Raw genomic sequence first — 12,847 nt, forward strand, 5'->3', positions numbered from 1 at the left:
AGGAAACCAGACAGTATAAAAGGCAGCAACAGTAGAGGCACGACAATCAATTTGATTTAAGACGCTATTTGTCGAGCAATAGAAGTGTTATTTTGAAAGTAGTCTAATAAAGGCCATTTTGCATTATCGAATATTGGAGTTATTTATTCAACAGTTTGGTGATTCGAACGTTAGCGGAAGGTTGCGAATAAGAGGAATTCCAGCAAAAACAATATATATAGTAGTGATAAAGAGCGATGCATACCACTTGAGGTAAACCCACTTCTTGGGAATGGTCCACATCCTACGAATAAGAATATATACAAGATACAGATAAAGGTAGAAAAAGCATAGGATTAGGGAGAAGAAGAAGGTAAGAAGGAAAAGGGAACGGAAACGAAAATTAAAAAGTATAGCGAAAAGGAAAGAAAGGAAGACAAAGAAAACGACAAGGGAAGAAAAGGGGGAAGGAAGGGGGAACGAAGAGGAAAAGGGGAAGGAAAGAGAGAAGGAAAAAGAGGAGGAAAAGGAAACGAAAAGAAGGGAAGGAAAGGAGAAGAAAAACGGAACGGAAAATAAAAAGGGCAAGTAAGAGGGAAAAGAAAGGGAGAGGAGAGGAAAGGCGGAGGTCGAGGGGGAGACCGAGTGGAAGGAGAATGAGAGGGATGGAGATAAAAAGATGGAGAAGAGGAGAGCCATAATAATGAGGCCAAAGAGATGCTAAATGCCCAAAAATAAACAAATAATAAATTACGTGCACTAGTTGCCAAAATTCTTTAAAAAGTTATTATTTACTAGGAGATCCACTGATATGGGCTATGGGCTTGCTGACTTCGGACACTATAGCCTTCGACTTTATCCCTGACAGGACGGACTATAGTATGCCGATAACTGCTCCCTTTGCAACCTTCACCCCAGTCATTCCTCGGGAGAGGAATGGGGAAGAGGACTTATCTGGGGAAAGGGACTGGTTTACTTGTTCACGGATGGGTCGAATATGGACGGAAAGGTTGGTGGGGGTCTTTTGTCAAGAGCTAAATGTAAGCCGCAAATTTAAGTTGGCTGGTCACTGCAGCATTTGACATCCTTTGCTCTGAAAGCAATGGAGAAGATTGTAGACCACGAGATTAGATCAAAGGCTCTCGATAGAATACCACTTCATAGAGATCAGCATGCATATAGGACAGGCAGGTCGACAGAAACTGCATTGTATCAGCTGTCCACAGAAATCCAAAGTGCGTTCGAATGCGGGGAGGTTGCGCCGTGGGCATTTTTGGATATAGAGGGGGCATTCGACAACACGGCCCACCAGAGTGTGAATGGGGGACTCGAGAGAAGAGAGATTCAAAGTGCAATCCGCATGTGGATAAACGCCCTACTGCGTACGAGGATAAACGAAACTTCGAGTGGGGACGGTACAGTAGAGATAAAGACAACGGAGGAATGTCCACAAGGGGGCGTCCTGTCACTGCTGCCGTGTAGCCTGGTAGTAGATGAACTTATACAGAGGCTATCAGAAAACGGAATCCGATGTCAGGGGTACGCGGATGATATTGTAATAATTGTAAGAGGCAGATTTGAGAGCACCCCTTGCGACATAGTGCAAAGGGCATTGAGGTTAACGAAAAAATTGTGCTCTTCACCAGGAGAAGAAAACTGGAAGGGATGAGGCACATCGCAATGGATGTAGTACAGTTGGAGCACACGACCGAGGTGAAATACCTGGGAGTCACGTTCGACTTTAATCTCTTATGGAAGAGCAATAATGGTGTGCAGACGTATTGCAGGAAGATCCTGGGGATGCAGCCCAAAGATCTTAAGATGGATGTACACTACTATAGTTAGACCTATCCATAGTGTATGGAGCAGTTGCGTGGCCATCAAGGATAACCGTGGTGACTGTACAAAAGTCACTCACGAAGCTTCAACGCTTGGCATGTGTCTGCATTACGGGAGCTATGCGAACATACCCGACGGCGGCAATAGAGGTACTGCTTCAGTTAACGCCTCTACACATAATAATTGGGCAGTCAGCCAGGAGACTTTTGTAAACATAGATAAAGAGGGATCCGGAAGAGGCAAAGAGATACAGTCACGGAACCTGGAGAAGCTGAAGGAGCAGATTCCACTCATCGAACTTCCCAGTGATGACTCGAGGAAGCTAATTAAGTTTGAGAAGTGCTTTAAAATAGAGCTGGGGAACAAGTGTCCATAGGACACCTCCTGAATTGAAGCGCTTCACCAGGAACACACTGTAATATGGTACACCGATGGCTCGAAAGCACCGGAGGGCATAGGAGCGGGGATCTTCGGCCCCCGAACCAAAATGTCCCTACCAATCGGAAAATATCCGAGCATCTTCCAAGCCGAAGTTTTCGCCAAGAGCCGGTGTGCAAAGATAAATTACAGCGGGGAGAATCGCTATACTCAGCGACAGTCAGGTTGCGCTCAAGGCACTGTCTTCAGTTGAGATTAAATGATCAACCGTCCTTGAGTGCGTAGAGAGGTTAAGCAGTCTAGGGACCAATAATGCCATCGGGTACCTGGACACAGAGGAGTGGATGGTAACTAGCTTACCAGGTTGGCGGCGGCGGAAAAGCCAATAGGACCCGAGCCCGTCATACCTATAGTGTCACACATAATAAGGGAAGAGTTCAGGCAAAAAGAAGTGTGCCTCAGAAAACAGCACTAGCGCGAAAGTCCAGTATAGGAGGATATAGCTCGAAGCGATATAAAGCCATGATTAAGCTCCCAAAAAGCGTCCTTAGAATTTTAATAGGCAGACTCACAGGTCACTGCATGCTAAAGAGCCACATGGATAAACTAGATATATCGTCTAGTAGCCTCCGTCTATTCTGTGATTGCGAAGATGAGACTGCAGAACACGTCCTGATAGAATGCGATGCAGTCGCGAGAGGAAGACGAGAATTCAAAGAAATCAAATGGCGAATATTGGCAATTTCTACTTTTCTTATTGAAAAGTTGAAAATATTTATATATATATATATATATATATAAATATAATTTTTTTTTTACTAAACACAGTGATCGTTATTAGCATGGCGGAACGATACAAGGTGGCAGCATGGTGACATACCTACAAACATAAATAAAAATTCCATGTACTTTGTTTTTGTAAATTCGTCGGACAAATGTCAAAATCGTAACGCGCCGGAAGTTGATGTATCAAACCAAATAAAAAAGTTTATAATCAGCTGTCCCATGCTGCACCTTGTATCGTTCCGCCATGGTTATTAGATTTCCACAACGAGTGTTGCAAAGAACACGAATCGCCTAACATGAAAAAGTGATGTGATAAAATGAAAAAATAAATTTCACAGAGAGCATGCATTTTTTTCACTTCATCGAACGTGTATTGACCCCCTGGTACAAGTGTGTAAACTATATTTGAAAAAAAAACTAACGAAATACAAGAAAAATACAATCTAGTTCATTAAAAACAAACGAGCTAATTTGCATTTCGATAGGGTTTTTAGACATTCGACCGTTTTTTCTTTATTTTTTCTGACAAATAAAAATTTAGTTTTAACTTTCCAATTTGCTGGCTCGAGGTATATGTTTTTCTTGCAAAAACTAATAAAACACAAGTTTTTCGTTCTGCCAATGTATTTCGAATTACCGTCGGTAATCGTCTTCAGGACAAACTAATAACAACATAAAACATTAATATAGTAAATAATTAACATTACTTACTTACTTACTTAATTGGCGCTTAACCGTCTAAACGGTTATGGCCGTCCAACAAGGCGCGCCAGTCGCTCCTTCGCTCCGCCAACCGGCGCCAATTGGTCACACCAAGGGAGTTTAAATCGTTTTCCACCTGGTCCTTCCAACGGAGTGGGGGCCGCCCTCTACCTCTGCTTCCATAGGCGGGTTCCGATAGAAACACTTTCTTGGCCGGAGCATCATCTTTCATTCGCATAACATGGCCTAGCCAGCGCAGCCGCTGCGTTTTAATTCGCTGGACTATGTTGATATCTGCGTACAGCTCGTACAGCTCATCATTAAATCTTCTTCGGTACTCGCCATCGCCAACGCGTAGAGGTCCATAAATCTTTCGAAGAACTTTTCTCTCGAACACTCCCAAAGCCGCTTCATCTGCTGTTGTCATGGTCCATGCTTCTGCCCCATATAGCAGGACGGGTACGATAAGTGACTTGTAGAGTATGATTTTCGTTCGCTGAGAGAGGACTTTACTTTTCAATTGCCTACCTAGTCCAAAGTAGCATTTATTGGCAAGATTGATTCTTCGCTGGATTTCAGTGCTGATGTTGTTGCTAGTGTTGATGCTGGTTCCCAAATAAACGAAGTCTTTTACTATTTCGAAATTATGGCTGCCAACAGTAGCGTGGTTGCCAAGGCGCATATGCGCTGACTCTTTGCTCGATGACAGCAGGTACTTCGTTTTGTCCTCATTCACCATCAAACCCATCTTTACCGCTTCTTTTTCCAGCTTGGAGTAAGCAGAACTAACAGCGCGGGTGTTTAGGCCGATGATATCAATGTCATCAGCATATGCCAGTAATTGCACGCTTTTATAGTATATTGTTCCAGTGCGGTTAAGTTCTGCAGCTAGTATAATTTTCTCCAGCATCAAATTAAAGAAATCGCACGATAGGGGGTCACCCTGTCTGAAACCTCGTTTAGTTTCGAACGGCTCGGAGAGGTCCTTCCCAATTCTGACTGAGCTGATGGTGTTGCTCAACGTCATTTTGCACAGCCGTATAAGTTTTGCGGGGAATCCAAATTCAGATATAGCGGCATATAGGCAGCTCCTTTTCGTGCTGTCGAAGGCGGCTTTAAAGTCGACGAAGAGGTGATGTGTGTCGATTCTCTTTTCACGGGTTTTTTCCAAGATTTGGCGCATTGTGAAAATCTGGTCGATGGTAGATTTACCAGGTCTGAAGCCGCACAGATAAGGTCCAATCAGCCGGTTCACGGTGGGCTTCAATCTTTCGCACAATACACTTGAAAGGACCTTATATGCGATATTAAGAAGGCTGATTCCACGATAGTTGGTGCATTTTGCAGTATCCCCCTTCTTGTGGACTGGGCAAAGAACACTTAGATTCCAACCGTCGGGCATGCTTTCGTCCGCCCATATTTTGCTAAGAAGCTGCTGCATGCGCCTTACCAACTCCTCGCCGCCGAACTTGAATAGCTCCGCAGGCAATCCATCAGCGCCCACGGCCTTGTTGTTTTTCAATCTGGTTATTGCTATTCTAACTTCGTCATAATCGGGCGGGGGACATATATTCCATCATCATCGATTGCGGGATCGGGTTCTTCATCTCTGCGCCGTGAATTGCTGCCTCCATTTAGGAGAGCAGAGAAGTGTTCCCTCCATAATCTAAGCACTCTCTGGACATCAGTTACAAGGTCGCCGTTTTCATTCCTACAGGAGTTTGCCCCGGTCTTAAAACCTTCCGTCTGTCGCCGTATTTTTTGGTAGAATTTTCGGGCGTTATTCCTGGTGGCTAGCAGCTCAAGCTCCTAGCACTCACGCCTTTCTGCTTCTGCTTTTTTCTTCCCGAAAAGGCGTCTCGCTTCCCTTTTCAACTCACGATAGCGTTCACACACTCCTCTTGTCGCGCTCGCTTTTAACGTAGCCCTGTAGGCAGCGTCTTTTCTTTCGGTTGCAACGCGGCATTCTTCATCATACCAGTTGTTTTTTCGTGGCCGCCGGTAACCAATTTTTCCTCGGCGGCAGTACGAAGTGCTTTGGAGATATGCTCCCACTGCTCCTGTATTCCTTCAGGATGAGTTGTGCCCTCAGAGAGCAGGTGTGAGAGTCGAGTTGCGAAATCATTGGCAGTCTGTTGTGATTGAAGCTTTTCGACGTCTAGCTTGTGTTTTTTGTTCCTTGTTTTTAGCGGCGTTGAGGCGGGTGCGTATTTTGGCTGCAACGAGATAATGGTCCGAATCGATGTTAAGTCCTCGGATCGTGCGCACATCTAAAACACTGGAGGCATGCGGTCCGTCTATCACAACGTGATCGATCTGATTGCGTGTATTTTGATCAGGAGACATCCATGTAGCTTGATGTATCTTTTTATGCATGAACCTCGTGCTTGATATGACCATGTTTCGAGCACCGGCAAAGTCAATCAGCCTTAGTCCGTTAGGAGAAGTTTCATTGCGTAGGCTGAACTTTCCGACTGTAGGGCCAAAAACACCTTCTTTGCCCACCCTGGCGTTAAAGTCGCCAAGCACGACTTTTATATCATGACGGGGGCAGCGCTCGTATGTGCGTTCTAATTGTTCATAAAAAGTGTCTTTCACCTCATCGTCTTTCTCCTCTGTCGGCGCATGGGCGCAGATGAATGATATATTAAAAAATTTTGCTTTTATTCGGATAGCGGCGAGACGCTCGTCCACAGGCGTGAACGCCAGCACTTGGCGACAAAGTCTCTCTCCCACCACGAATCCGACGCTGAAACTGCGCTTATTCGCATGGCCACTCCAATATATGTCACAATTTTTGATCTTCTTTCTTCCTTGCTTCGTCCAACGCATTTCTTGGATGGCGGTGATGTCAGATTTTGCTTTGACGAGGACATCAACCAGCCGGGCATCTGCACCAATCCCATTCAGGGAGCGGACGTTCCAGGTGCATGCCCTCAATTCATTGTCCTTCAAACGTTTGCCATGGTCGTCATCAATAGAGAGTGTATTTGTCCGAGGCTTGTTGTTATATTTCATTGGAGTATGGTTTTACGTGGCGGGTCCCAAGCCCAGCGCACAACCCGCTCAGCGGGGGTGAAAATATTACTTGGCACGTTTATATAGCGAGCCGCTTGCTCCAAGACAGACGCCCGCTTGCAGCCGCACCTAGAGGTGTACAGACGCTGCCGATGAGATCTCCCCCGGCTAGCCCTTAAACCGATTATGTCAGAGTGGCTAACCAGGTTGTCGCCTTCTCACATTAGCTCACCGCTAACGGGTGTTTAGCGGCTACCCAGAGGATACTTGGCCGCAAGCGACCGGCAGTAGTGAGCTGCTTGAAATAATTAACATTACAACTAATTTATTTATATATGTACATACATTTGTTTACACGTTTGTACTGCTTAACGTGGAGTATAATACTAACTATTTTTTGATAACAAAAATCTGTACGCCTGTGCTACGTTCTCTACATCAGATTTGTAATTTATTCTCTTGTCTGTCGGTGTGTTGATTATGTGCAGCATTTCTAATGTGAATCTCTTCTTGTATTGTTTTTCTTGTTGGAGCACAGGAGCTTCATCAAAGTTTGGTGTGTGTTCATTGCTTGCACAATGGGCCATTAGGGCTATTTTATGGTTCTGTGTTTGTTTACAATATTTAAAATCAGATTTATGTTGTGCTAATCTGCTTTTTAATTTTGATTTTGTAGTTCCTACATAAAACTTGTTACAAGATTCATTGGCATTACCTTTGCAAGGTATTTTATATATAATATTGCTTTTTTCCGCGGTTGGTACTTTTGACTTTGTTCTATTAAAAATGTGTTTTAGTGTGGTTACTGGTTTATGGGCTATTTTTATTTCGTTTTTTGTTGTAGAAATCTGATTTTGTAAGCCGCTCTGATAATTGTGGTACATATACTACTGACTTGAATATCTTTGACTAGTCTACTATTTGATTTTCGGTTTCTGATACCGTTCTTTTTATTAAAGAATTTATAATACTATCCGGAAAGTCATTATATTTTAATATCATTCTAATTTCAGTCTTAATTTCTCTGTGGTTTTTGGATGTTTAGAATTATAATTGATGATTCGTCCTGATGCTATAGGTTTCTTATACCACTTTAGCTTAGAACCATCAGAAACTGAAATTACTTTCCCGTGTTATTTGCGCCGTTTTTATTTATCTTTAAAAACTGGGCAATTCCCGGCCTAGAGGTCCAACGCCTTTTTGTGGATGTCACTGGGGATATCAGTTAAGCCTCTGGGAGGTGTAGCCTCATCAATCACGTGTCTTTTGGGATGCCCAGGTTTCTGGGGTTTCAACAGAAACTGTTTGTCCAGCATTCCATTTCTCTCCCTAATGGGGAGTACTCTCGCCTCATGGTGTAGGTGGTGTTCTGGGACATAAGACAGCCCGTAGCGTTTCTGAGGGCAGTCTTTTTTGGCAGGCCTATATTTTCTTCCAGTGAGTAACCTTTAGGCTTGGCGACAGTATCGGGGACGGTGTAGCATGCAATCGGCAGGCCAATTGCTTTTAAAGTAGTAATCTTTTCTTTGTCTTTATCCAAGTGCTGCCGGCAAGAGATTTGAGAATTTTATTACGGCTCTGGATTTTAGGAACAATTGCGGTTGTATGCTCTCAGAAATGTATATCCTGATCAAACGTCACACCCAAGATTTTTGGGTGTAAGACAGTCGGTGGCATAATGCCATGGACGTGGATGTTCAATATGGTCGACATTTTACGCGTGTATGTTCTAAATAAGGTGACAATGTCAGGTTTCGCGAGGCGAAGAAAATAGAGAGATCAGGAAGATAGCTGTTTATTTTATTACAAAGCTCATCGATGTGTGGGCCTGGGCCCGTGGCCATTATTGTGCAGTCATCAGCGTAGGAAACGATAGTGACGCCTGGGATTCAAGGGGTTGTGTAGCGCAACATATAGCTTCTCCAACCCAATTGTCAACCTCACCTTCGAGCGGCGAATCCCGTTTCACTAGCAGACGAGGCTCTGACGACCCCAAGCTCCCCATGGAACTTGGGGGTGGGGAGGGAGGGATGGCCTGAAGGTTCAATGTGGCCACATAAATCGTTCCCGAGATGGTCGGGCCAGCACCTTAATGGTGCTGTGTTACCGGAGCGTATCGGATCTGTATCCGACAAAGGACCATCACATCGATAACACTCCCCAAAGCCTTCGGGGAGTAACCTAATCGCTACAACAACAACAACAACATAGTGACGCCTCCTGGTGGTGACGTTAGTGGTACCTCTTGTTTAATTCTTCTTGGTTTGGATGTTATTTTCCTAAATTGGACCGGCGTTTGCCGACCAGACAGATAATTTTCGGTCCACCTTTTGAGACTTGGGATAGGGTGGACCCTTCCAGGTCTTGCAGTAAGGTTGCCATGGTTGACAGCCAAAAAAGCCAAAAGCTTTTGACAGGTCTAACGCAACGTGTACTGTCCTATGGTGGGGATTTTGAATTAATCCGCAATTTATTTGTGTGTTAATGGCGTTTAGCGCGGTGGTAGTGTTTTTTAATTTTGGAAAGCCATGCTGATGATTGGCAAGACCCAAATTTGCAGTGAAATAGTGTAGCAGAATGGCTCCAAGTGTCTTGGCTACTTATTATTAATGAAACAAGCCGAAGCGGATTCAATGACCTTGCAAAAAGAATACTTCCCTTGACGGACATCAGTAGGAATAGGAGGACACCAAAGCGATTGTCAGTATAAGTTTTGTAAATCATCCCACTTTCCTTTCTTAAAATTGATGAAAGTGCGTTTTCCAGTGGTGATAAAGTCGGCAGATCGCTCGAGCGAAAGGAGTATGGGTAGAAGGTCACATGCCAATGTTACCATTGGTTGCCAGTTGACGCAGGTTACTAGACCCGCGCTCACGATAGATACATCTGGCGAACTGTGACATCTTTCTACCATACGAGTGGCATGCAGTGTGGAACCAACGCCTCTAACACGCCTCTCACTCTTGTCCACAGAGCAGAGTTGCATTGCATCAGTATACCTTCAATTTATGTTTCAATATTACATATAAATGTAGGAAAAATAACTAAATACTTGAATATAAGCAAATATTTTCTCTTAATTACTGCAAATAAGGTGTTCTAAGTGCTATATATTCCAAAATTATCACAGTTTATGGCTGTTTAAAAATTTATCTTGCATTTCCTGAATGATTTGCGTAATATGGCCATTAGTGATAATTTAAAAAATACAAAGACATCTGATGAAATCTTTGGCGGTTTAGGAATAGGTCTAATGCCAGCTGGTATGTTTAATTCTTTTGAGTTTTTCTTTCATGATAAAGCATAATAATTTAATAAAAACTCACAAAAATTTACAAATGTATAAAATAAAATAAAGTTAAATAAAATAATATGTTAAAAATATTTTTATTTGCCTTCAAATATTAAAATTTATTAAATTTTGATGAGCTCGAGGCAGTTTAAAAAATTGAAACACAGTTTAAATTTTTATATTCCAATTTTATTTGGTCGATATTTCGATCTCATTCTGAGATCATCCTCAGGAAACAATTGAATATGTTTTACCGACACATATTCATACATACATTACCGGTAAAACATATTCAATTGTTTCCTGAGGATGATCTCAGAATGAGATCGAAATATCGACCAAATAAAATTGAAATATAAAAATTTAAACTGTGTTTCAATTTTTTAAACTGCCTCGAGATCATCAAAATTTAATAAATTTTAATAAAATAATCACCCTTATCGCGAAGTTCACGCGGAAAAGTGTTCGCCTTCACTTCTTTTGTTTGGGGTGAACTTTTTCCGCCTATCGGCAATTTCGGGCGAACAAAATTTCACTTCGAAACAGCTGATGCTCTATTGCGAATTGGCAGTGAACAAATAATTTACTTACAATTGTGCAAATTTTGTAACCAAGCATATATTTCCTTAAAATACAACAAAAATAGAAATAAAAAATGTATAAAATAATGTTTAGTATTGCATTTAGGTTGGTATTGATTGAGCGTGAGGAGAATGTACATAAATGTGAAAGCGGTTAGGCAATTAAGGGAAAGTTCTAACCCTTTGGAGCTAAATGATTCACTGTAAGCTAAAAATTACTATTTTCAGCACTTTTGAATAACAAGTTAATTTTTTTCAATTAGTTTTCGCCAATATTACAGGCTAAACAAGTCGGCATTCTAATATTTGCTAGTTATTCTTACCACTCCTTGCCACCATTGAAGCAAAAATTTCGAGTTCCACTAATTGTAAAATTGTGTACATGTTTTCGTTTTTTCGCATAAGGAAAAGGCGTCGGAAAGAACCATGAAGTGGGTCTTAGCCAATCTTGTTTCAGTGAGGTGCTCAACATTTTGGAACCGTTGCTTTGTCCACAATAGATAACTTGGCCAACTGATACGTTGTCATAAAAAATAGAATTTACAGCAATACAGGGATTTCACTTCTTCCACTCAGCTTCCGATTATGCATTATTTATTGATTTATTTCTAATAACAAAAGAACATATAACTATAAGAGTATCAAATTTCAAAACAAAAAATTACTTAAATTTTGTTTTCCTCTCGTTCGCCTGTAAAATATAAGTGAACAAATTTGGGTGTTCATTTCGCCCGAACAAGGAGTTGCCGATAAGGTGAAATCTTTTTCGAACACGAAAAATTTTTTCGCCACCCTCTGCAATTGGGTGAACAAAAACTGTGAGCGAGGCAGATTCATTTGCTTTATACAATGCCTTTTATTTTTTTTCTAACAGCAATAACTAAAACAATGAAAGGACGGTAAGAAATGGAAGCAAGCGAAAGTAAAGGAAAGGAATGAAAAGGAAAAGATAGGAAGGAAAATTAAGAAAAAAAAAGATAAGAGGGAAGATAAGAGAAGACATATGTAGGTAAAGAAAAAAAAAAGAAAAGGAAACTATGCGCTTTTATAAGGCATCATGTTCAAAACACGATTGAAATATTTTCAATACGATACGTCCAAAAAACTAATATTTTCTTTGCTCTGCAAAAACTTTTATCAACAATGTTTTTTTAAGAAAATAATTTTACTTCGTATAACAAAAAGCTCAATCTAAACTGAGTTTAAACCACACAACTTATTTGAATACATAAAGCGATTCTTCATCAACCACTGCTGTACTTCATACCGAAGATGTTCCTTAAAGATCTTTTGCAGAACGGCGAGTTAAACTTTTCAGCTCAGACTTAATTTAACATGGGGGGTTAAACTCGTAAATTTTTGACAAAATTTTGAAATTAGTTCTAAAGCTAAAAAATAACTTGCCATTTTGGAAGTGGGTCTAAAAATACTAAAAAGTTTTAAGACCGTGTTTAAATTTGAACATACTCGACTTTTTAGTAGCCAAAAAATTGTTAGTTTAGTTAGAAAATTCAAATCCTCACTTCCTTTTAATATAAAAAAATAAACTATTTTTTTGATTGCCTTCATTACCTGTTTTTTTGTGTTTTTTTTTTTAGATACAGAGACGTACGTGACAATAACTACCGATACCCGTGCGATGTTTGTGGCAAACATTTTATAACAAAAACGGTCTTAAAAAGACATAAACTAATTCATGGCGGCGAAAAGCCCCATAAATGTGATCTTTGTGAAATGCGGTAAGTTATCATAAAAACCTCCTCCCAATATATTTCACCAAATTTTTTCTAACTTTATTTTCTACCTGTACTAAATAGATTGTCACGAGCTGCGACCCTAAGCCAGCATATGCGTACTCATACCGGTGAAAAACCATATAAATGCAAATACTGCGAACGGTGCTTTGCTGCAACAAGTACACTGCATGAGCATTTACGTGTACATCTTGGTGATAATATTCACAGATGTGAATCTTGTCCCTTAGCTTTTCGTTTGTCTTCGGAGCTACGGTTACATTCAACTACGCATAAAGACGAAGATCCAGAGACGCGTGAGCGAAATATGGCAGCTTTAAGGGAAGAAGAGGCTAAATTGAAAGTAAATAGGTAAAATTGCTCGGTAAAAACTCCGTAGACTGTGATCTTATATTAAGGTTAATTTCTCCGTAAAGCGCGGAATCCAGGGCCGGTATCGTGTTATACGATCCGTAATCGAAAACAATTTTTGCATCGCAATATCTCTTAAATATCTCTTAAATGGATCGTATTAAGGA

General features: G+C 41.2%; 1 protein-coding gene across 3 annotated transcripts in view; it reads left to right on the forward strand.

Annotated features, from left to right (window-relative positions):
• The window catches only part of LOC137249180 (zinc finger protein 91-like), a 218,185-nt gene that overhangs the window by 148,360 nt on the left and 56,978 nt on the right, over positions 1 to 12,847 (forward strand). For all 3 annotated transcript variants that reach the window (XM_067780481.1, XM_067780480.1, XM_067780482.1), the window contains 2 exons: positions 12,174 to 12,314; positions 12,393 to 12,680. In XM_067780481.1, the coding sequence (XP_067636582.1) occupies positions 12,174 to 12,314; positions 12,393 to 12,680 (429 nt within the window). The remainder of the gene's footprint in view (positions 1 to 12,173; positions 12,315 to 12,392; positions 12,681 to 12,847) is intronic.

The sequence above is a fragment of the Eurosta solidaginis genome, chromosome 4 (assembly GCF_040869045.1).
Source record: "Eurosta solidaginis isolate ZX-2024a chromosome 4, ASM4086904v1, whole genome shotgun sequence".
Classification (NCBI taxonomy): domain Eukaryota; kingdom Metazoa; phylum Arthropoda; class Insecta; order Diptera; family Tephritidae; genus Eurosta; species Eurosta solidaginis.